Source organism: Pseudophryne corroboree, chromosome 6, assembly GCF_028390025.1.
Source record: "Pseudophryne corroboree isolate aPseCor3 chromosome 6, aPseCor3.hap2, whole genome shotgun sequence".
NCBI lineage: Eukaryota > Metazoa > Chordata > Amphibia > Anura > Myobatrachidae > Pseudophryne > Pseudophryne corroboree.
The window spans coordinates 61,167,107-61,192,389 of record NC_086449.1 but is presented as its reverse complement, the minus strand read 5'-3'; the positions used below and the strand labels follow the sequence as shown (position 1 = coordinate 61,192,389).

Genomic DNA, 25,283 nt, shown 5'->3' with positions numbered 1-25,283 from the left:
TTATTGCACTAATTTTGGCTTCATAATGAGCTAATGTTGCTTACATAATGGAGATTAAAGTGAGCATACAATATTTCATGTAGCTATTACACTGGGGAAATTATGTACAGGTACTTGTACTTAATTAGGATGTATACAAAATTAGGGTATAGGCGCCACACCGTCTTACTGAATAGGTGGCTATGATAAAGGCTTAACAGTCAAATAACAGAACAATGGATCACACTTTTCCCACTTCATTCCATGGGTGGTAGCTCAGCCCTTCAGCATGCCAGTAGGTAGAATGGCAATAAATCAAGAACAAAAGAGGGAAAATAGCAAGCGAATAATAGTGTAGTAATTAAATAGTCCTGACTGACACCAGTTATGACACTTCTACCAGGCCTGTGAGGATGGGGGCCTGCTATGCCTCTTCCAGAAAGTGTCACCCCTGTGCACATGCCTAGTGAAAAATCTACCATTGGTTTCAGATATAAGTGATGTCTCTTCTGTACAGAAATAAAGACATATAATGCAAAACAGCAATTATAAGTATACTTTTACTCACCTCCAGGCTCATCCCTAATTTTTACAGATAGATCAAAGTTATTACATTTCATTTCCTTTTCTGTTTCAATAGCGTAATACACAGACAACACCTGAAAAGATAAAGCTATAGTCAATTACATAATGACATACACAACAGTCAGTTGGATGTGTCAATGATATGATGTGGTTTGAGTTGAACTATACATAAATTATTTTCTTACAGTATAAACCATCACAAAGATTGATGAAAAATATGCTGCTGAATACTGTACAATCAAATCTATGCATCCTCTTATTACTGTATGCCCTATTAGGGGCAGTATACACAGTGTTTCTTTATAGGAAGGAGCATATACCTCCTAGTATGTATCTGTAATAAGACATGACTCCTGTTAGTTCTGTCCAACTGAAGGTCTCCCAAAACTTTTCTGTGGACAGTAACATCCCAGACACACTCAATAGACTATTCTGATTTCATTATAATATTATATTACAGCACATTTGTGACTCTCGTCATATAAAAATGTGTATATGATGGCTGGGGCAGTATATAATAAAAAGATGTTCATCGTTGAAATAATATTAAATAATAAAGGTTATTTTAGAAAATGTATGTACAGTGTGCAACTTCCTAGATTACTTATGTCAGAAAAAGCATAAGTTTTTTTTATGGGTATGGCTCAACAGATCTACATTACAAAATGTCTACAGTCCACTCTTGGTCGACATGCTTTAGGTCGGCAGGGTCAAATGGTTGACACATGACATGGTCGACATGACATAAGGTAGACGCTAGGAAAGGTCGACAGGATCAAAAAGTCCACACACAAAGAAGTACACATGAAAAAAGGTAGACACAATATAGGTTGACAGCTCATTTTTACTTTTTTGTGTAATTTTTGCCATCAAAGGATGTGGAACCCCAATGAGTGTGTTGCTTCGCTCGGCATGCTTCGGGCAAGTTGCCTCGCTGCGCTCAGCACAGGTTACTATTCCCAATCGTAGTCCACGTGTTTGGTAAAGTATGAAAAAGTTGATTAAAAAGCTAAAACCACCAGAACAGAGGAATAGAGTCTAATACATTGATGGCATTCACAGTGAAACTCTGCAAGAGGGTTTGAGCTTTGTACCCAATACACAGGTAGTGGCATTCTGACTGGGTTCCACTGCACCGGCTGGTGGGCATGAAGGAGCTTAGGGCATGCTGTGAAACCCGGACAGTGAGGTTCACATCAGTAGCGGATTTTGCCACAGGCAAGCAGGACTTTTGCCTGGGGTGCCACCTTCCGGAGGGCGCTGGTGCCATTCGGAGGGCGCTGCACCATGGCAAGATCCGCTGCTGCTGTGTCCCCCGCTGCTCCGCTGCCCGCTGTCTAGTTTCCCTTCGTAGAGAGGACCTTTTCTGTAATGATGTGCGGTGCGCGTTGACGTCATCGCGCACCGCACAGCAAAGGTCCTCTCCACGAAGGGAACTAGATGCGTAGCGTCTAGTTTTCCTTCGTGGAGAGGACCTTTGCTGTTCGGTGCGCGATGACGTAATCGCGCATCGCAAATCATTTCAGCAGCGCTACTACTGTACAGGGGGCTTAACTGACCACACCCCCTGTATGAAGCCACGCCCCCTATGGCCGCCTGGGGCGCAAAAAGCCCCTGAACCGGCCCTGGTTCACATTTACTAAGATGTATGCTTCTTCTATCAATGCACACCAGCAGGGGGATAATGATTTTGGGTTTTGTGTTTTGGATCTGGATCTCCGTTCGTGTTTTAGATCTGGATTGGTTTTGCCAAAACCACCCTTTTGGGTTTTGGTTTTCGATCTCGATTATTTTGAAGAAAAAACCCATAAAAATAACCCATGAAAAAACTAAAATCACAGAATTTTTTTTTGTTCCTACAGTATTATTAAATTCAATAACATTAATTTCCAGTCTATTCTGAACACTTCACACCTCACAATACTGTTTTTAGGCCAAAAGGTTGCTGCAAGGTTGCTGGATGACTAAGCTAAGCGACACAATTGTGCGGCACAAACACCTGACCCATCTAAAAGTGGCACTGCAGTGGCAGAAAGGATGGCAGTTTAAAAAACTAGGCCCCAAAGAGCACATGATGCAAAAAAAAAAAAAAAAAAAAAAAAAAGACTAGCAAGTTGGAATTGTCACTCCCACCCACCCTTATGTTGTTTAAACAGGACATGCACACTTTAATAAAACCATAATTTCAGCGACAGGCGGTCCCCCTGGAAAAAGCTTACCAAGTTCTCTGAATCATAGCTAGCTACAAACATACCACCTCCTTATTTAATGACTTTTCACATTATGAGAAGAGGCAAGAGGACAGTGGGCCTAATTAAGACCTGATCGCTGCTGTGCGTTTTCGCACAGCAGGCGATCAGGTGTGAACTGCGCATGCATATGCACCACAATGTGCAGGTGTGTCGGCCCGCAGCACCAGGGAGCGCCAGGCAGCAACGGGATGGTGCGGGAAAAGTGATCCCACAGGCGATCGCGAGGTGACTGACAGGAAGAGGCCATTTGTGGAAACTGACCGTTTTCAGGGAGTGTCCGGAAAAACACAGGAGGGACCAGGCATTTGAAGTAGAGATGTGCAGCAGGCATTTTTTGGGTTTTGGTTTTGGATTCGGTTCCGTGGTCGTGTTTTGGATTCGGACACGTTTTGGCAAAACCTCCCTTAAGAATTTCTGTCGGATTCGGGTTTTTTTTTTTAAAACCCTCAAAAACAGCTTAAATCATAGAATTTGGGGTAATTTTGATCCTATAGTATTATTAAACTAAATAACCATAATTTCCACTAATTTCCAGTCTATTCTGAAATTTGCACAGAGTTCGCTGGATGACTAAGCTAAGCGACCCAAGTGGGCGGCAAAAACACCTGGCCCATCTAGGAGTGGCACTGCAGTCTCAGACAGGATGGCACTTAAAAAAATAGTCCCCAAACATCACTTGATGCAAAGATCAGTAAATAAAAAAGAGGTGCAAGATGGAATGGTCATAGGGCCCTCCCACCCACCCTTATGTTGTATAAACAGGACATGCACACTTTAACAAACCCGTCATTTCAGCGACAGGGTCTGCCACACGACTGTGGCTGAAATCACTGGTTGGTTTGGGCCCCCACCAAAAAAGAAGCAATCAATCTCTCCTTGCACAAACTGGCTCTACAGAGGCAGGATGTCCACTTCCTCCTCATCGTCCGATTCATCACCCCTTTAACTGTGTACATCCCCCTCCTCATAGAGTATTAATTCGTCCCCACTAGAATCCACCATCACAGGTTCCTGTGTACTTTCTGGAGGCAATTGCTGGTAAATGTCTCCACAGAGGAATGGATTATAATTCATTTTGATGAACATTATCTTCTCCACATTTTCTGGAAGTAACCTCCTACGCCGAACGCTGACAAGGTTACCGGCTGCACTAAACACTCTTTCTGAGTACACACTGGAGGGGGGGCAACTTAGGTAAAATAAAGCCAGTTTGTGCAAGGGCCTCCAAATTGCCTCTTTTTCCTGCAAGTATATGTACGGACTGTCTGACGTGCCTACTTGGATGCTGTCACTCATACAATCCTCCACCATTCTTTCAATGTTGACAGAATCATATGCAGTGACAGTAGACGACATGTCAGTAATCGTTGGCAGGTCCTTCAGTCCGGATCAGATGTCAGCTATCGCTCCTGACTGCCCTGCATCACCACCAGCGGATGGTTTTGGAAATGTTATCCTTTTCCTGGCAGCTCCAGTGGCATGAGAAAATGAAGGAGGAGCTGTTGGCGCTGACAGGAGCTGTCTAAGGAGGAAATTGACACTGAGGGAGTTGGTGTGGTGGTTTGCAGGAGCTTGGGTACAAGAGGAAGAAGGTATTTAGTTGTCAGTGGACTGCTTCCGCTGTCACACAAAGTTTTTGAACTTGTCAATGACTTCTGATGAATGCGCTCCAGGTGACGTATAAGGGAGGCTGTTCCTAGGTGATTAACGTCCTCACCCCTACTTATTACAGCTTCACAAAGGCAACACACGCTTGACACCAGTTGTCCGCATTTCTGTTGAAATAATTGCACACCGAAGAGGTACATTTTTTTGTATTTTCACCAGGCATGTCAATGGCCTTATTCATCCCACGGACAACAGGTGTCTCCCTGGGTGCCTGACTTAAACACACCACCTCTCCATCAGAATCCTCCTTGTCAATTTCCTCCTCAGCGCCATCAACACCCACATCCTCATCCTGGTGTACTTCAACAGTGACATCTTCAATTTGAATATCAGGAACTGGACTGGGGGTGCTCCATTCATCACCTGTAGGTGGCATGCAAATGGTGGAAGGAGCCACCTCTTCCAGTCCAGTGTTGGGAAGGTCAGGCATCGCAACCAACACAATTGGACTCTCCTTGGGGATTTGTGATTTAGAAGAACGCACAGTTCTTTGCTGTGCTTTTGCCAGCTTAACTCTTTTCATTTTTATAGCGGGAGGATGAGTGCTTCCATCCTCATTTGAAGCTGACCCACTAGTCATGAGGAACATAAGAGAAGGCCTTTGCCGTTCCTTGCCATTCCGTGTCGTAAATGGCATATTGGAAAGTTTACGCTTCTCCTCAGACGCTTTTAATTTTGATTTTTGAGTCATTTTACTGAACTTTGTTTTTTTATATTTTACATCATCTCTACTATGACATTGGGCATCGGCCTTGACAGACAACGTTGATGTCATCGTCTCTGCCATTACTATTGGCAGCAGCTTCAGCACTAGGTGGAAGTGGATCTTGATCTTTCCCTATTTTACCCTCCACATTTTTGTTCTCCATTTTTTAATGTGTGGAATTATTTGCCAGTAATATATCAGGAATTAGACGGCAATAATGTCTGGAATTAGATACCACTAGATAGATACCAGATACCACTGTGACTGGAATGATGATGACCTATGCACAGTGACAGGACACTACCATAGCACTTTACAGCAGCAAGATACAGCACAAGACACTGGACTTTTAGTCACCACAATGCAGCACAAGACAATAAGTAGTGATACTGAGCACTGATGAGGATACTAGAACTGACACTGGGCAGCGAGAACAGCACTGGACTACTGTACTGTAGTATTATATACTGGTCACCACAATGCAGCACTGATACTGAGCACAGATATTGAGCACTGATGAGGATACTAGAACTGACACGGAGCAGCAAGACACAGCAATGGACTACTGTACTATACTACTATATACTGGCCACCACAATGCAGCACTGATACTGAGCACAGATATTGAGCACTGTTCAGGATACTAGAACTGACACGGAGCAGCAAGACACAGCAATGGACTACTGTACTATACTACTATATACTGGCCACCACAATGCAGCACTGATACTGAGCACAGATATTGAGCACTGTTCAGGATACTAGAACTGACACGGAGCAGCAAGATACAGCAATGGACTACTGTACTGTACTACTATATACTGGTCACCACAATGCAGCACTGATACTGAGCACAGATATTGAGCACTGTTCAGGATACTAGAACTGACAAGGAGCAGCAAGATACAGCAATGGACTACTGTACTGTACTACTATATACTGGTCACCACAATGATACTGAGCACAGATATTGAGTACTGTTCAGGATACTAAAACTGACACGCAGCAGCAAGATACAGCAATGGACTACTGTACTGTACTACTATATACTGGTCACCACAATGCAGCACTGATACTGAGCACAGATATTGAGCACTGTTCAGGATACTAGAACTGACAAGGAGCAGCAAGATACAGCAATGGACTACTGTACTGTACTACTATATACTGGTCACCACAATGATACTGAGCACAGATATTGAGCACTGTTCAGGATACTAAAACTGACACGCAGCAGCAAGATACAGCAATGGACTATTGTACTGCAGTATTATATACTGGTCACCACAGATACTGAGCTCAGATATTGAGCTGATATTTAGCTGATATTGGGCTATTCAGGCAGAGAACGTAGCCACGTCCTCTCCGCTCAATCTACAATGCACGAGTGAAAATGGCGGTGAAGCGTGGCTCTTTATATGGAATCCAAATCTGGCGAGTATCCGACAGCGGGATGATGACGTTTTGCCTCGATCGGGTTTTGCGAGTAAAGCGGGAAGAACTGAGGCTGCCTCGGACCCGTGTAAACCACGTGAAGTATTCGGGGGTTCGGATCTCGACTAACCTAACCCGCTGATCTCTAGTGTTAGTACACCCAACCTGTACTCAGATGCCCCAGTGGTCTAGTGGGGTCCCTGCTCGGTGACAGTGTTTACACCAGCGCCGCAACCTAGGTCGCGGTCGGAACACAATTTAATGGAGGTGATGGTGCTGCTGCGCTTTTCTGACACCTTGACATACAGCGCTGACAGCCCAGAGAAGAAATCTTCTTAGAAGCTTTTTCAGGGCTGCCCAGTGCAGCCCTTCTGTTAGGTGACCTGCTGCTGCACCAACTCGAAACTGAGCTGCAGTGACTGGAGGCAGAGTTTATAGAGAAGGCCCCAATGCATCCTGAGATAGCCTAAAGCTTTAGCCTGTTGGTGCCTCTGAATCAAGATCCACTCTGCACCCCAATGTTTTCCTGTGGAAACCAACTTGTCCTGCTGCAGAAATAACGGGGCACTGTGGCCCTGTCCTGTATGCTGTAAAAATACAGGAATGCTGTAAAAATAAAGGAGCAATGTGGCCCTGTTGGGTGTTGTAAAAATAAAGGAGCGCTGTGGCCCTGTCCTGTATGCTGTAAAAATACAAGGGTGCTGTAAAAAATAAAGGAGCACTGTGGCCCTGTCCTGTATACTGTAAAAAAACAGGGGTGCTGTAAAAATAAAAGGGGCACTGTTCTGTGGGGAGGTCTTCATTATGCCGACTGTCGGGATCCCGGCACACAGTATACCGGCGTCGGAATCCTGACAGCCGACATACTGACACTTTTTCTCCCTTGTGGGGGTCCACGACCTCCCTGGAGGGAGAATAAAATAGCGTGCCACCGTGCCCGCAAGGGGCTCATTTGCGCTCGCCACGCTGTCGGTATGCCAGTGGTGGGGCTCCTGGCGCCGGTATGCTGATCGCCGGGAGCCCAGCCGCCGGCATACCATACTACACCCGTTCTGTGTGCTTTAATAATAAATGGCCGATGTCCTGTGAAATGGAGAACAAAAATTTAGAGGAAAAAATGGTGAAAGATCAGGAACCACTTCCTAGTGCTAGTGCTGAAGCTGCTGCCAACAGACATGACATTGACAATGCAATTCCATCAACATCATCTGCTAAGGCCGATGCCAATATCATAGAGGGCATGTAAAATCCAAGAAGCAAAAATTAATAACCAAAAAAGAAAAAGAAATTATCTGATGAGAAATGTAAGATTGTCAATAAGCCATTCACGACACAAAGTGGCAAGGAAAGGCTAAGGCCTTGGCCTATGTTCATGAGTGCTGGTTCAGCTTCTCATGAAGATGAAAGCCCTCCTCCATCTCAAAAAATAAAAAAATAAAGCTTGTGAAAGCACAGGAAGTAACTGTGCATTCGGACTCAGAGATATCACAAATCCCCAAGGAGAGTCGAAGTGTGTCCGCGGTTGCAATGTCTAGGCCTGACCTTCACAACACTGTATGGGAAGAGGAGGCTACTACCACCATTTGCACGCCCGCTGCAAGTGCTGGGAGGAGCACCGCCAGTCCATTGCTGATATTGAGATCGAGGATGTCAGTGTAGAAGTACACCAGGATGAGGAGGATATTGGTGGAGCTGGCACTGAAGAAGAAGTTGACGATGAGGATTCTGATGGTGATGCGGTTTGTTTGAATAAGGCACCAGTGGAGGCAGTTGCTGACCATGGGATGAAAAACCCACCTCTTTGGTGTGGAATTATTTCTCCATAAATCTGGACATCAAGTGTGAAGCCAGGTTTTGCATTTGTCAAGCCACAATAACTAGGGGTAAGGATGTTAACCACCTAGGAACATCCTCCCTTATACGTTCACCTGCTGTGCATTCATCATAAGTTATTGTCAAGTTCAGAAACTTTGGGTAAGAGTGTAAGCAGTCCAGGGACACCTAAATCCCTTTTTTCTTTTGTATCCAAGCTCCTGCAATCCACACCACCAACTCCATCATTGTCAATTTCCTCCTTAGTCTGGATCGGACGTAGTCCTGCAGTCCATGTCACTGGCATGACTGACGAGTCCTCTCCTATCCGGGATTCCTCCGGAGGACCATTGAGTGCTACGCCTACTGCTGTCGCTGCTGCTGGGAGTCGATCGTCATCCCAGAGAGGAAGTTGGAAGACCACTTGTACTACTTTAAGCAATTGACTGTCCAACAGTCCTTTGCGAGGAAGATGAAGTATGACCTGTTGCAAAGTGGATTACTGAGGCCATAACAACTATGCTGGTGTTAGACGTGCGTCCAGTATCCGCCATTAGTGCAGTGGGATTTAGACAGTTGATGGACGTACTGTGTTCCCGGTACCAAATTCCGTCTAGATTCCACTTCACTAAGCAAGCGATTCTCGGACTGTACAGTGACATTAAGAAAAGTGTCCTCAGTGTCCTCAAATATGTGGTTGTACCCACGGACATGTGGACAAGTGGAATAGTGCAAACTAAGGACTACATGACTGTGACAGCCCACTGGGTAGATGCATTGCCTGCCACAGCAACAACAACAGCAGCAGCATCTCACAAACTCCAACTCGTTCCTATGCAGGCTACCCTGGGTATCACCGGTTTCCATAAGAGACACACAGCTGAGAACCTCTTACAGAAACTGAGGCACATCATTGCACAATGGCGTACCCCACTTAGGCTTTCCTGGGGATTTGTGATATCTGACAATGCCACCAATATTGTTCGTGCATTACATCTGGGAAAATTCCAGCAAGTCCCATGTTTTGCTCATACAAATAATTTGGTGGCGCAGAATTGTTTGAAAAATGACAGGGGCATGCAGGAGATGCTGTCGGTGGCCCCAAAAAATGTGTGCCACTTTCAACATTCCGCTACTGCGTGTTGAAGACTGGAGCGCCAGCAAACACTCTGGAACCTGCCTGTTAGGCGCCGGGGTCCGCTCGTCGGTGCGGCCCGGCGCCTAGCAACCAGGGACGCCGTACGCGGACAGCCGCCGGCTCCCTGGCAACGCCGGGCGCACTGAGCCGCACGGACCCTAGCAACGGGGACGCCACTGGCGGACCGCGTTCCTCGTTGCTGGGTCCAGGTGTTAATGAATGTGCACCTGTTTCCTGGCCGTGCAGCAAGGCAGCTGCACGGCATTTAGGTAATTAGCCCTGTCAGCACCTGATTGGAGGACTCCTGTTCATATGCACTCTCAGGGCTTCTCACAGACGCCGGTAATAGCTTCCTGCATGCTGTCTCTGTTTGCTGAGAGTCTGTTTCCAGTCTTGCTGTATCCGGTCGTTCCAGTCTTCAGAAGTCCTGTACTCGGAAGTAGTCATCTTGTTCCTGGAGTCCTGACTGATCACCGTTTAACATCCAGTGGTGTTCGTGAGTCGCGGCTTTGCCGTGTGTTGCGGCTTGACCGCTTTACCTTTTATTATTTGTGTTTTGGAGCATTTTGCGGAGGGTTCCGCTTCCACAGGTCCACTCTGGTATCCGGCGGTGCTGGGTAGGAGTATTGGACAAGTGGATTTTGGTTGTCCTTTTCACTGGCGGTTTTTCCGCACATACTTCAGGTTTTTTAGTTAGCTTGTTGACCCTGGCCTGTTGTCAGTCAGAGGTCCTCTTGTTATCATCCTGCCTCGGATTTCCCTTTGTCTCTCATTAAGACCGGGGGGCAACGGAGTTGGGCAGACATAATCCGCCCTTCAAACGTGGCTGCCAGGGGCTCAAGAAACCATAGTCTCGCAAGGGATTTCCGATAGCACTGGTGAGACAATAGAGTTAGGGCGCCAGGGGCAACTAGTCTTTCCTGCTCCCGTTACCTGCATTCCATTCCAGCGCTCTGATCATTGTCATTAGATCTCCCCTGGTCAGGAGTGCTGGAATCATAACATTATTACCGGCCATACCAAAACTTAAAATTAAACGGAGTTTAATTTTTTTCTCATTCAGTTTTGTAAGAATTTGTCGGCCTCATGAATCCAACAGGTTTAGGACCAAATCCTGGTCAGCTCTTAGTCAGCCAGATTCAAGAACTTACTCAGATGGTTCAGGATCTTTCCCTTCGGGTGAAGTCGCAGGAAGATCTTTTACGAACTTCCCCGAGGGTAGTCCCTGAACCAAAAATGCATTTGCCTGACCGTTTTTCTGGTGATAGGAAAGAGTTTTTTAATTTTAAAGAATACTGTAAACTTTATTTTCGTTTAAGACCGATCTCCTCGGGTACTGAATCTCAGCGGGTCGGGATTATTATTTCTTTGCTCCAGGGGGATCCCCAGACCTGGGCATTTGGTTTAAAAGCAGAGGATCCGGTGTTATTGTCAGTAGACGCTTTTTTGGGGTCTTTAGGACTATTGTATGATGACCCTGATAGAGAGGCATCCGCTGAAGGTCAATTGCGCGCTCTCAGACAGGGTAGGAATCCTGCAGAGGTTTATTGTACGGAGTTTCGACGTTGGTCGAACGACTGTGGCTGGAATGACCCAGCCCTGCGCAGTCAGTTTCGCCTCGGCTTATCAGAGTCTATTAAAGACAGTCTCCTTCAGTATCCCGCTCCTGAGACTCTCGATAAACTCATGGAGCTTTCTATTAAGATTGATCGTCATCTCAGAGAGCGGAGGGCTGAAAAAGGAGCATCTGTCAGGTCAACTCCATGTGTATATTCCATCCCTGAGGACATAGAGGAGCCCATGCAGATGGGTCTCTCCCGGTTGTCTCCTGAAGAAAGAGCCAGAAGGCAAAACTCTGGTCTTTGTTTGTACTGTGGGGGTAAGGGACATTTTGCTCGTAATTGTCCGAATAAGTCGGGAAACGCCTCGACCAGGTGAATTGTGAGGGGGTTCACCTAGGTCTGCAGCTTATCTCCTCGAATAACTCCCTTTTAGTCCCAGCTAAGGTTTCCTTTGGCAGCCTCAGTTCTTCGGTGTCGGCTTTTGTCGACAGTGGAGCTGCAGGAAACTTTATGGATTTAACTTGGGCTAAGGCCTTAGGCATTCCTCAGTTATCTTTGGGTAGGTGTGTCACCATGCATGGCTTAGATGGGAGTCCACTGTCCAATGGGGTTATTTCCCTCTGTACACCCCCTGTACTACTTACGGTAGGAGCTCTTCATTCTGAAAAAATCGAGTTCTTCCTTACCCATTGCCCAGCAGTTCCAGTGGTTCTGGGTCACCCTTGGCTGGCCTTTCACAATCCCACCATTGATTGGCGGTCGGGGGAGATTTCACAATGGGGCACCTTCTGTGATAAGGAATGTATTACGTTTCCAGTCAGAATAGCAGCTGTCATTCCTGAACTCATTCCCGTGGAATACCAGGAGTTTGCTGATGTGTTCTCCAAGGGCAATGCAGACATTCTGCCTCCCCATCGGCCTTATGATTGCGCCATTGAGCTAATTCCTGGTGCCGCATTGCCAAAGGGAAGGTTATATGCTTTATCTGGGCCAGAAACTGCGGCCATGAATGATTATGTTAAGGAGAGCCTAGGGAAAGGATTTATTAGGCCATCAAAATCTCCTTTAAGTGCAGGCTTCTTCTTTGTGGAGAAAAAGGATGGCTCGCTTAGACCTTGCATTGACTATAGAGCCCTGAATAAAATCTCAGTTAAAAATACTTATCCTCTGCCGCTGATTTCTGTCCTCTTTGACCAGCTGCGTTCGGCTGTGATTTTTTCCTCCAAAATTGACCTAAGAGGAGCGTATAACCTCATCCGAATCAGGTCTGGAGATGAGTGGAAGACGGCCTTCAGTACTCAGTCGGGTCACTACGAGTACCTAGTGATGCCGTTCGGCTTGTCTAACGCTCCAGCAGTTTTCCAGGACCTCATTAACGATGTGCTCCGTGACTTCCTAGGGAAATTCGTGGTCGTTTACTTAGACGACATCCTGATTTATTCTGACTCAATTGAACAACATGTTACCCAGGTGCGTCAGGTTCTTCAAAAGTTACGTGAGAATCAGCTATATGCCAAACTGGAGAAATGTGAGTTTCATGTCACGGAGGTATCTTTTTTAGGGTACATTATTTCCCCTCAGGGATTTTTCATGGAACCTAAGAAGCTCCAGGCCATCCTTAGTTGGGCGCAACCCACCAATTTAAAAGCAATTCAGCGATTTTTAGGGTTTGCGAATTATTATAGGAGGTTCATTCATTCTTTTTCCGACCTGGTTGCTCCCATTGTGGCTCTGACAAAGAAAGGAGCGGATCCTACCAACTGGTCGCGTGAAGCGGAGTTGTCCTTTCGGGCCTTGAATCAAGCTTTTGTCTCGGCTCCAGTCCTCAGACATCCCAATCCAGGATTGCCCTTCGTTGTGGAGGTTGATGCCTCGGAGGTTGGAGTGGGGGCTATACTGTCTCAAAAGGATCCGGAGTCTCTGAAACTACATCCTTGTGCCTTTATGTCCAGGAAATTCTCCTCCGCTGAATCCAACTATGACGTTGGTAACCGGGAGTTACTGGCAATAAAATGGGCTTTCGAGGAGTGGAGGCATTGGCTGGAGGGAGCAACACATACTATTTCAGTATTGACTGACCATAAAAACCTGCAATACATCGAATCAGCTAAGCGGCTGAATGCCCGGCAGGCTCGTTGGGCTTTATTCTTTACTCGTTTCAAATTTATTATAACTTTCAGGCCAGGTTCCAAGAATACCAAGGCAGATGCTCTGTCACGCAGTTTTCTTCCGGTTCACAATAACAGTCCTGTTACTCCCATACTTCCATCTTCAGTCATTTGGGCAGGCCTCACACAAGATTTATTTACCCAGTTAAAACAGCTTCAACACCAAGCTCCTGGAAATACTCCTGCTGGTCGTCTTTACGTCCCTGAGTTCTTGAGAGCTACTGTTTTGACTGAGTTCCATGATAACAAAGTTTCCGGGCATCCGGGGATCTCTAAGACGTTGGAGTTAGTCTCCCGCTCAGTATGATGGCCTGGTCTTTCTAAAGACGTTAAGGAGTTTGTTTTTTCATGTCAGGTTTGTGCACAGCATAAGGTTCCCCGTTCCTTGCCTATCGGGCAACTTATGCCCTTAAATGTCCCTCTCAGGCCATGGTCTCATATTTCCATGGATTTTGTGGTAGACCTTCCCCTTTCAGCCGGATGCAGAGTCATTTGGGTGGTAGTGGACCGTTTTAGCAAGATGGGTCATTTCATTGCTCTTCCCCGACTGCCATCTGCCCAAGGATTGGCAGTTTTGTTTCTCCGCCATGTTTTCAGACTTCATGGGTTGCCCACTGATATTGTTTCTGATCGGGGTCCACAATTCATTGCACAATTCTGGAAGTGTTTTTGTGCTTCATTAAAGATGAGATTGTCATTAACATCCGGTTACCACCCACAATCCAACGGGCAAACCGAGCGAGTTAACCAATCATTGAAACAGTATTTGCGTTTGTACTCAGCCAAACTCCAGAATGATTGGTCCGAGTTTCTTCCATTGGCGGAGTTTGCTTACAATAATTCTTGTCATTCCTCCACCAACGTGTCTCCATTCTTTTCAGTTTTTGGTTTTCACCCCAGAGCTAATTCTTTTTTTCAACATTCCTCAGTTTCCTCGCTAACCTTAACCTCCCATCTCAGAGCCATTTGGAAAAAAGTGCACCTTGCTCTCAGAAAAGCGGCCTTTCGAGAGAAAACATTTTCTGACCGGCTCCGACGTCCTTGCAATTTTAAGGTGGGAGATAGGGTATGGTTGTCGACTCGTAACATTAGACTTCGACAATCCTCAGCTAGGTTGGGACCCAAATTTATTGGACCATTTCATATTATTAAAAAAGTCAACCCAGTTGCTTTCCGGTTACGTTTACCAAGATCTCTCCGGATTGGAAATACGTTTCATTGCTCCCTGTTGAAACCATACATTTCTTCCAGTAGATTTCCTCGGAAGATCTCTCAGGGAAGATCTCCAGTGGACGTACAGGGACAACAGGAGTTCCTGGTGGAGAAGGTTCTCGATTCCAAATTGTCCCGGGGCCGGCTTTATTTTCTGGTTCACTGGAGAGGCTATGGTCCAGAGGAAAGGTCTTGGGTCCTGGTCTTCATGCCCCAAGGCTCAAGAGGGCATTTTTTCGGGAATTTCCTTGGAAGCCTGGCTTTAGGGGTTCCTTGACCCCTCCTCAAGGGGGGGGTACTGTTAGGTGCCGGGGTCCGCTCGTCGGTGCGGCCCGGTGCCTAGCAACCAGGGACGCCGTACGCGGACAGCCGCCGGCTCCCTGGCAACGCTGGATGCCGGGCGCACTGAGCCGCACGGACCCTAGCAACGGGGACGCCACTGGCGGACCGCGTTCCCCGTTGCTGGGTCCAGGTGTTAATGAATGTGCACCTGTTTCCTGGCCGTGCAGCAAGGCAGCTGCACGGCATTTAGGTAATTAGCCCTGTCAGCACCTGATTGGAGGACTCCTGTTCATATGCACTCTAAGGGCTTCTCACAGACGCCGGTAATAGCTTCCTGCATGCTGTCTCTGTTTGCTGAGAGTCTGTTTCCAGTCTTGCTGTATCCGGTCGTTCCAGTCTTCAGAAGTCCTGTGCTCGGAAGTAGTCATCTTGTTCCTGGAGTCCTGACTGATCACCGTTTAACATCCAGTGGTGTTCGTGAGTCGCGGCTTTGCCGTGTGTTGCGGCTTGACCGCTTTACCTTTTATTATTTGTGTTTTGGAGCATTTTGCGGAGGGTTCCGCTTCCACAGGTCCACTCTGGTATCCGGCGGTGCTGGGTAGGAGTATTGGACAAGTGGATTTTGGTTGTCCTTTTCACTGGCGGTTTTTCCGCACATACTTCAGGTTTTTTAGTTAGCTTGTTGCCCCTGGCCTGTTGTCAGTCAGAGGTCCTCTTGTTATCATCCTGCCTCGGATTTCCCTTTGTCTCTCATTAAGACCGGGGGGCACCGGAGTTGGGCAGACACAATCCGCCCTTCAAACGTGGCTGCCAGGGGCTCAAGAAACCATAGTCTCGCAAGGGATTTCCGATAGCACGGGTGAGACAATAGAGTTAGGGCGCCAGGGGCAACTAGTCTTTCCTGCTCCCGTTACCTGCATTCCATTCCAGCGCTCTGATCATTGTCATAAGATCTCCCCTGGTCAGGAGTGCTGGAATCATAACACTGCCGTGCCATCTCCTGAAGCAAAAGGTAGTAAGGTCGAATTCAACCCACTATATACTTCAGAAGATGGCGGAGCAGCAAAAGGCCATTAAAGCCTATACATCCACCTATGACATAGGCAAAGGAGGGGGAATGTACCTGACTCAAGCGCAGTGTAGAATGATTTTTGTCTTGTGCAAGGTTCTCCAACCCCTCGAAAGCCACCCGTGAAGTCAGTTCAGACACTGCCAGCTTGAGCAGCTGGAGAAATTGAAGGAGGGGCTAAAATGGAGCAATTCCACTAAGTATGTGGGACTTGTGGATGGAGCCCTTCATTAGCTTTGCCAGGTTTCAAGGGTGGTCAATCTATTGAAATCAGAGCACTACATTTTGGCAACCATGCTGGATCCTAGGTTTAAAGCCTACGTTGTACCTCTCTTTCTGGCTGACATAAGTCTGCAGAGGTGCAAAGACCTGCTGGTGAGAAAATTGTCAGCTCAAGCGGAACGTGACACATCAACAGCTCCTCCTTTTTTTAAGCGGAAGTTCTCACATTGCCTCCGGTGAGTGTCTCAGTACAAGTCCCGGTGGGCGCAGCATTTGCATATTGTCGCACAGCTGCTGCTTACTAAATTGCAGCTGTGACAGCATGTGTGCCCATCTCTGACCATACACTTTCAGTCTGGCTACACATTTTTCACCCTGGCTTGTGACCTGACTACTCCTATCTCACCCTTTGGGGTTTGGCATGTTTGTTCCATTACCGGACCTGGCTTGCTGACTAACCTCTGAATTTACTATTCTAGGAACCAACTCATGGGGACATGAACTGAATGTGTTGTGCAAAGCCAAATCCTCCTTACAAGGGTCGTTACTTACTACTACCACCACTGCATTAACCTCCATGTCCTTATTGTTGTGCAAATTCCAGACTATAGTATTCCCATCTCTGTAATACCTAAAGCTTGGATGTATATAATCAGGCCAGCCATCAAGGTTGGGCTGTCGGGCCTGGAATCCAGGGCCTCACCCAGAAGGGGACCCGGCCCTATACTTCCAACTACTGTAATAGCGTGAAATACTGTATAATATTCCCCTGTCTTACCGCCCCCCTGGAGGTAATGGGTATGCCCCTGCAATCTGGCCTTGTGCTGTGTGCAGCCAGAAACTGCTTAAAAAACTACACATCCCAGCAGTCCCTGCTGTCCAGGACCAGACTAGACTAAACAATGCCTGCAACAGCTTTCAGTGAGAGCAGCTGCTCTGGACGGGAGAAGAGGAGTGCTGCAGAGAGGAGGCACGCTGCCTGTGAGGAGAGGAGGAGGGCCCTGCAAGATGCGCAGATTCAAAAAGGATGATTGAGGCAACAGAAAATAGTGCAGCCAGGACAACCATCTCTATTCTCTTTCTCCCCTATCTGCTCCCATTCCTCCTCTCTCTCTCCTGTCTGCTCCCATTCCTCCTCTCTCTCTCTCTCTCCTGTCTGCTCCCATTCCTCCTCTCTCTCTCTCGTTTCTGCTCCCATTCCTCCTCTCTCTCTCTCTCCTGTCTGCTCCCATTCCTCCTCTCTCTCTCTCCTGTCTGCTCCTATTCCTCCTCTCTCTCTCTCCTGTCTGCTCCCATTCCTCCTCTCTCTCTCCTGTCTGCTCCCATTCCTCCTCTCTTTCTCCTGTCTGCTCCCATTCCTCCTCTCTTTCTCCTGTCTGCTCCCATTCCTCCTCTCTCTCTCCTGTCTGCTCCTATTCCTCCTCTCTCTCTCTCCTGTCTGCTCCCATTCCTCCTCTCTCTCTCTCCTGTCTGCTCCCATTCCTCCTCTCTCTCTCTACTGTCTGCTCCCATTCCTCCTTTCTCTCTCCTGTCTGCTCCTATTCCTCCTCTCTCTCTCCTGTCTGCTCCCATTCCTCCTCTCTTTCTCCTGTCTGCTCCCATTCCTCCTCTCTCTCTCTCCTGTCTGCTCCCATTCCTCCTCTCTTTCTCCTGTCTGCTCCCATTCCTCCTCTCTTTCTCCTGTCTGCTCCCATTCCTCCTCTCTCTCTCCTGTCTGCTCCCATTCCTCCTCTCTCTCTCTCCTGTCTGCTCCCATTCCTCCTCTCTCTCTCTCTCTCTCCTGTCTGCTCCCATTCCTCCTCTCTCTCTCTACTGTCTGCTCCCATTCCTCCTTTCTCTCTCCTGTCTGCTCCTATTCCTCCTCTCTCTCTCCTGTCTGCTCCCATTCCTCCTCTCTTTCTCCTGTCTGCTCCCATTCCTCCTCTCTCTCTCCTGTCTGCTCCCATTCCTCCTCTCTCTCTCTCTCTCTCTCTCCTGTCTGCTCCCATTCCTCCTCTCTCTCTCTCCTGTCTGCTCCCATTCCTCCTCTCTCTCTCTCCTGTCTGCTCCCATTCCTCCTCTCTCTCTCTCCTGTCTGCTCCCATTCCTCCTCTCTCTCTCCTGTCTGCTCCCATTCCTCCTCTCTCTCTCCTGTCTGCTCCCATTCCTCCTCTCTCTCTCTCTCCTGTCTGCTCCAATTCCTCCTCTCTCTCTCCTGTCTGCTCCTATTCCTCCTCTCTCTCTCTCTCTCTCTCTCTCTCTCTCCTGTCTGCTCCCATTCCTTCTCTTTTTCTCCTGTCTGCTCCCATTCCTCCTCTCTCTCTCCTGTCTGCTCCCATTCCTCCTCTCTCTCTCCTGTCTGCTCCCATTCCTCCTCTCTCTCTCTCCTGTCTGCTCCCATTCCTCCTCTCTCTCTCTCCTGTCTGCTCCCATTCCTCCTCTCTCTCTCCTGTTTGCTCCCATTCCTCCTCTCTCTCGCCCTGTCTTTATCATTTGTCTCACCCTAATCCTCCTTTCCTCCCTATTCCTTCTGCTTCTCTCTACTATTTCCCTCTATTGCTCTCATTTAGGGGGTCATTCTGACCTGAACGTTCGCTGCAGTTCTCCGCAGCACAGTGTTCAGGTCAGAACTGCTCATGCACCGGCACCGCAGTGCGCCAGCGCACGCCAGACGGCCGACGGTCGTCATTGCCTAGCGATCGCCTGAATATATTGAAACTGATCCCTAGATAATTTATTTTCTTATAGGTATCTCCATCTTAAGGTTGTATCTTTTTGTAGTGTCTTTTTTCTTCTTTTTGTCTACATAGAGAGGATGGTTTTGTTTAGTTTAAGTTATATCTGAACCAAATGATCACATATAGAATGAAATAAAATTATGTCTTTAAGATAGGATTTATTTTTGATGTCATGATATATGAGGTTTGATAAATACTTTGGTGGCTATGTCAACCCAGCCCAGAAAAAGTGATTTATAAATGTAGAGATCTGGGGTATATTAGATAAGGGGTTAGATTTTGGATACTCCAATAAATGTCGTCAGCTGTTACACCAATCAAGGGGCTAGAAAGTGGACATTTCAACAAATATTGTGAGATTGTTTATTTAAGATGAATGTTGTTGATCATTTGAGATTAAAATGTCTATTGAATTAGTGTAGTATAATATGTGGTTATATATATTTGTAGATCAGAAACCCATCAGTGAAATTAAGGCCCATACACACTTGACGATGCACACGTCGTTAACGACCGTCGTTAACGACTTCCCTTGAACTTCCCTTGAACAGCTGAGCAAACTACATGAGCATACACACTACCAACGACCAAAGACCATTCATCGTTGAAGCATCCAAGCTGAACAGTTTATTAAAATAATGAGCTGGGAACAGGGCTGGTGAACAGTGGCTTGGTCGTTGGTCGTTCACACCATACACATTCAACGACATCTCTGGTCGGTAACGACCATAGTGGAAATTGAGCATACATGCTCCTCAGATAAGCAAGGGTCGTTAACGTCCCGTGAGGCCGCGCATCGGTGGTCGTTGGATGCATACACACTTGACGATATAATGAGCGACGTCGTTGATGAGAGCTTAAATGAACGACGTCGCTCATTTTATCGTCAAGTGTGTATGGGCCTTTAGTATTTAGTATTTAGTATTTCTGGATGGTGAATTTATTTATGCATATTTATTTAGGAGTATTTATTTATTTTGTTTTAATATACTGTATATACAGCCTTCCCTGTTTGGTATATATTAGTCTGAGTAAATACGAATGATTGAAATTTTTCAGAATGTGAAGTATCTTAAATACGGAGTTACTTTCTGGATATTTGTATTAAAAAATTAAGTCAGCCATAGGATTTGTTTTAGGATTTTAGTAATTAATTGAATAAACTATATTATTGTGGTTTAGAGTCTGATATATATTTTAGTTATTTTTGGAAGTATAATGCCGGTGGTTCATAACGTTTTTATATTTATACATTTTTAAAGATGTATATGGTATATGTATTAATGCGCTATTAGCATTGAAATTGGATACTTGGTATAAGATTAATTACAGCTGTGCACAGTATACCATATAAATAAGGATTCTTTGGAGCAGGGAGTTAACTGCCTATCGAGAAAGTCACAGGAAGTGACAAAACGCGTCTAGGACTCCCTGTATCAGCTGGATAACTGGATATTTACGATCAGCTGTAATTTGCATCGCCCGTGCCACGATTCCCGCATCTGGTCCTCTACAAACGGAGGCTACCGCTTGCTCCCCATACGGCCGCTACCGCTTGCTCCCCATACGGCCGCGTGTTGGCCGGAGCCACCTGCTGCTAATATACACGGCTGCCATTCACAGGTACCTTTCCCGAGGACGCTCGGGATTTACCGATCTCTTACACCCATCAAAAGGGTCCCGGACAGCAGGGATATAGTGAGTAATGGCTTCCAGCAGCAACTTTTACCGCGTAGTGTGGCTCTGTGGTAAAAACCTTTAGCAAATCACACAGCCCACAATTGACTTTGTAGCTCGTAGCAGCAACTTTTATCATATAGTGCGGCTCTGTGTTAAAATCTTCAGTGAATTACACAGTTTACAATTGACTTTGTAGTGGTGACACGGACTTGAGCGGCTTTTTTACAATATCAAAAGTTACGTTCATTGTTTTCCAGCCATTGATATCTGAAAGGAAAACGACATGCTTCTACTTATTTGTAGCGGATACTTTATATCCAGTTTTTATTGTAACTTTTTATTTATTGATATTTGTATCCATTACTGGTGTGTCTGTTTTCTTTTTATATTTATTACACGTATTAGTGTGTATTGATATACATGTGAAAAATAAATGTGTCTGAATGGATCCACCGGCAATTATATAGTTTTTTTTATATACTATTGGCTCTATAGCGCAGCCTTTTTCAATGATACCTTAGCGATCGCCTCTGCCTAATTGACAGGCAGAGGCGGTTGCTGGGCGGGAGGGGGCGACACGGCGGCGTTTGGCCACCATTGTATTCGGGGTCCGGTCTGACCAAGGAAGGCGTGGCCGGACCGTGTGAGGGGCAGGCCGCAGCAGCTGCGTGACGTCACACGCAGCTGCTGTGACCCAGGGAAGTGTCAAGTAACTCCCGGCCAGCCGTAGGAGCTGCGCTGGCCGGGAGTTACTCTTCAAGTAAAAAAGCATCGCCGCTGTGCGATGCTTTTGTACTTGTGCAGGGGGGGGCGGACAGACATGCGGGGGGCTAGCCCTGTGCTGGGCGTCCCCCCGCATGTCTGTGTCAGTGATCGTAGCTGTGCTAAATTTAGCACCGCTACGATCAGGTCAGAATGACTCGCCTACTTGCCAGTCCCGGGCCCCACAATTTCTGATGACAGCCCTGCCTGGATGCTGGAGAGCAGATGAGAAATGTACAATTTTCTGTTCACATGTACTCCTGCTTGTTATGCTGATATTGGAGTATTAGCACAGGCTTGTTATTAGAGCACAGGGCCACCATTGTGGGGTACTGCAGGGACTTTTGTCCTGGGCCCTGACAGACAGGGAGCCTGGGCCGCCTCTGCAGCATTGGATGAGTGTGTAACTGTATCTAAATGTCCTCAACAAAATAGTAGGTGTCTAGGGGAGGAGCTTATATGCATAAGAGGTATGTGGCAGGGCTATAGGTGTGTGAGAGTTAGGTTGCTGGGGCAGGGCTGGGTATACATGCATGAGAGGTACTGTAGGTGGCTGGGGTAAAGATGTGTGAGAGGTAGGTGGCTGGGGTAAAGATGTGTGAGAGGGAGGTGGCTGGGGCAGGGTTGTGTATATATGCATGAGATGTAGGTGACTGGGGTATAGCTGTGAGAGGGAGGTAACTGGGGCAGGGCTGGGTATATATGTATGAGAGGCAGGTGGCTGGGGTAAAAGGTGTGTGAGAGGGAGATGGCACAGGCAGGGCCGGGTATATATGCATGAGAGGTAGGTGGCTGGGGTAAAGGTGTGTGAGAGGGAGGTGGCTGGGGCAAGGTTGGGTATATATGCATGAGAGGTAGGTGGCTGGGGTAAAAGTTTGTCACCAGGGAGGTCTCTCTGCCATTACTGCCACCTTTTACAGTAGTGAAGACCATTGTCCATCAACTTCAGCTAAGCTGCTGCACTCATCAAATACTCCTCAGGCATTTCCACTGCAGTTCTAGTCTCCTAGATCACAGGTTCTCAAACTCGGTCCTCAGGACCCCACACGGTCCATGTTTTGCAGGTCACCTGTAGATTTTTAAAATGTGACAGTTGGTGATACACAGTGCAGTTGCTGGGTGACATGGAAAACGTGAACCGTGTGGGGTCCTGAGGACCGAGTTTGAGAACCACTGTCCTAGATGCATCTCTCTCACACACACACACACACACACACACACACACACACACACACACACACACACACACACACACACACACACACACACTAGTGTCGCCTCAGCAATACAGGCACCTCAGGGCTTCACCCATGACCAACTGCCACTTCCAACTGTCACTCGCTGTACCACCTGACACTGGTCATGTGATGTGCTTCTAACGTCTTGAGCAGCTGCAGAGGCTGCATGTCACGCCATGCACTATAGCGTAATGCACAATGTCAGACGTAATTACTTGCAAGGCAGGGTATTACAACTCACTCCACTAAATAAGTTACATTCAAAATAAAGAACCTCAATTATAGATACAACATTAATATTAATTAAAACGCAAAAACATTGCTAAGAAAATTAATTGGCTATAAAGTCTATACCCTAAACTTACCGTCAGAATTCCTTGCCCTGGTCCTTGTGCAGTAACTGTAAACTCTCCAGTATTTGATGTCTGTAAAGAAAGGAGTTACAGACCATGAAACAATATAACTGGATATGTTCACAATGGCAGATATTGTAACCTTAATGCCCAGGGGTGTGGATCAATAGATCTACATGGAAATGATAGACAGTCACACGGTCGACATGCTAAAGGTTGGCAGGGTCAAAAGGTCAACACTTTTTTTTTTGTGTATACTGCTTCACTCACCATGCTTCCGACAAGGTTTCTCGCTGCGCTTGGCACAGGTTACTATTCCCAACTATAGTCCGTGGACGGTACATGATGGAACATTAGAAACCCCCCAAAAAAACTTGTGTCGACCATTGTCATGTCAATGTTTGAACATGTCAACCTTAAGCACTGTCTACCTTTTACAAGTCAACCTATTGACCCTGTCAACATAGGTGTGCACATGGGGGGTGCCTGGTGCGCACAGGCACCCCCTAATGTCTGACACCCCGATCTCACATGCCTGATGCAGCGATCGCCGAGCAGGCTGATTACTGTCCCCTCTGCGCTGCACCCTGTCAGGACTGCATTACTGACCGGACGCCTGGGTTCATAAAGGGTACCACTGCCACCGGCTTTCAAACTCCCGGCTCCACCTCCATGTACAAAAACAGCGTGATGTGACGTGATGACGTCATGCTGCTTGCACGCCCACCCGTCACATGCCCACCTCTCTCCTTCTATGCTATGCCAACGCCAGCCACTGATGAGGATCAGTATGCAGCCAGCGTTCCTCTTAGGAAGACAAATTCAATACTGGCAGGCGGTTGGCAGCAGCATTGAAACGTCACTCATTTTTCCAGCAGCAGCAGTACTAGTCTGCTACTGTCAGTGTCAGTGAGTGAGTGACTTGTAAATAAGCTGTTGCAGCTTGCAGGGGAAAGAGAGGGGGAGCCAGACCAGGCTGAGGAGAAGCAGTGTAATTGCAGTGAGTGCCATCAGGGGTGTTTAGTTGGTGCACACCACAACATCTGACAATGTATCTGCTTTATTAGGATTGGTACAAGGGTGGATATTTTATATTGCGTTGATTGTCAATAGATGGTGCTAGACGCGCCCAAAAGGCGGTGCTAGACACTCCCCTCCAACAGTGCACCCCCTAATAAAATGTGCTGCGCACGCCTATGCCTGTCAACCATATTGTGTTGACCTATTGGCTGTCTAACTAGACACTGTCTATCTAGTGTCTGGAATCCAATGGCTAGCAGGATTAATTCCGATACATTATATGTATACAGTATGCTGTATCAAAGCTATGATATGAGGCATATTTTATCAATTACACAAATACAGCAGAACACTTAACAAGTGCCCAGTGTAACACTGTCTTCTAAGGGCGGTATTTAATTCTTTACGCCCCCTTCCACAACCGTTCTGTTTCTGCTGACGGGCATGGTGTCATCATTTCAGCTCGCTAGCCCCAGGGTAGGGAGGTGGCCTAACCCTTTATGCAGCTAAACCTGATTGGGCGCGATAAGTGCGATAACAGGGATCACTTTAGAAAGGAGATTGGGGCGTGATATATCATTTGAATACCGCCCTAAGAGTGCCTTGTAGACAATTCACCTAATTCCAATATCTGCATCACAGGAACAATGGCTACATTTGCCTCTCACAGCATCACAGTAGCTAAGTTCTCACCTGTTCCGAGCGTGCCAGCATAGCGTTGTTAAGATTGATGCGAAGAGTTTTACTATCCGATCTACCTGGCATCTTGAAAGTGACATCCATTTCCAAATCGTTGACAGATGGGGCCTCTAACTGATACTGGGCAAGAGCTTGGAACAACATGATCGTAGCCTAGAATAGAAGTGTCGTAGAACAATGTATAGCTTCATTTATGTGAAAACTGCACAGACATTGGGAAAATGTTGTCCTAATAAGTAACAATTAGTCATATTTTTTCCCAATCTACAGGAGTAAATGTAATATGGAGGAGATGGAGAAGAAGAGAAGGGGAGGAGGAGATGGAGAAGAAGAGAAGATAAGGAGATGGAGAAGAAGAAGAAGAAGAGGAGATGGAGAAGAAGAGGAGGAGAAGATGGAGAAGAAGAGGAGGAAGAGGAAATGGAGAAGAAGAGAAGAGGAGGAGGAGGAGATGGAGAAGAGAAGAGAAGGAGATAGACAAAAAGAGAAGAGGAGTAGGAGATGGAGAAGAGGAGGAGGCGGCGTTTGAGAAAAAGGAAGAGGAAGAAGAGGAAAAGGGAGAAGATGAAAATATTTCAATTTACTGTTCAGTACACAACATATAAGACGTCACAAAGACATTTACTACAGATGAAAAAAAAGAATATAAAGTAAACAATTGTTTATAATGTTATATATATTATACAATAAATTTGTGAAGAACTACACGAAATTTAAAAATCAGA

The 25,283-nt window shown here is 46.6% G+C and overlaps 1 protein-coding gene across 1 annotated transcript in view; it reads right to left on the bottom strand.

Moving 5' to 3' along the window:
• LOC134936131 (complement C3-like) overlaps nucleotides 1-25,283 on the bottom strand; it is a 275,194-nt gene that overhangs the window by 43,208 nt on the left and 206,703 nt on the right. Inside the window, exons 18-20 of the mRNA XM_063931048.1 lie at nucleotides 24,553-24,711; nucleotides 22,852-22,911; nucleotides 548-638 (exon numbers count right to left, since the gene is read on the bottom strand). Coding sequence (XP_063787118.1) covers nucleotides 548-638; nucleotides 22,852-22,911; nucleotides 24,553-24,711 — 310 coding nt within the window. The remainder of the gene's footprint in view (nucleotides 1-547; nucleotides 639-22,851; nucleotides 22,912-24,552; nucleotides 24,712-25,283) is intronic.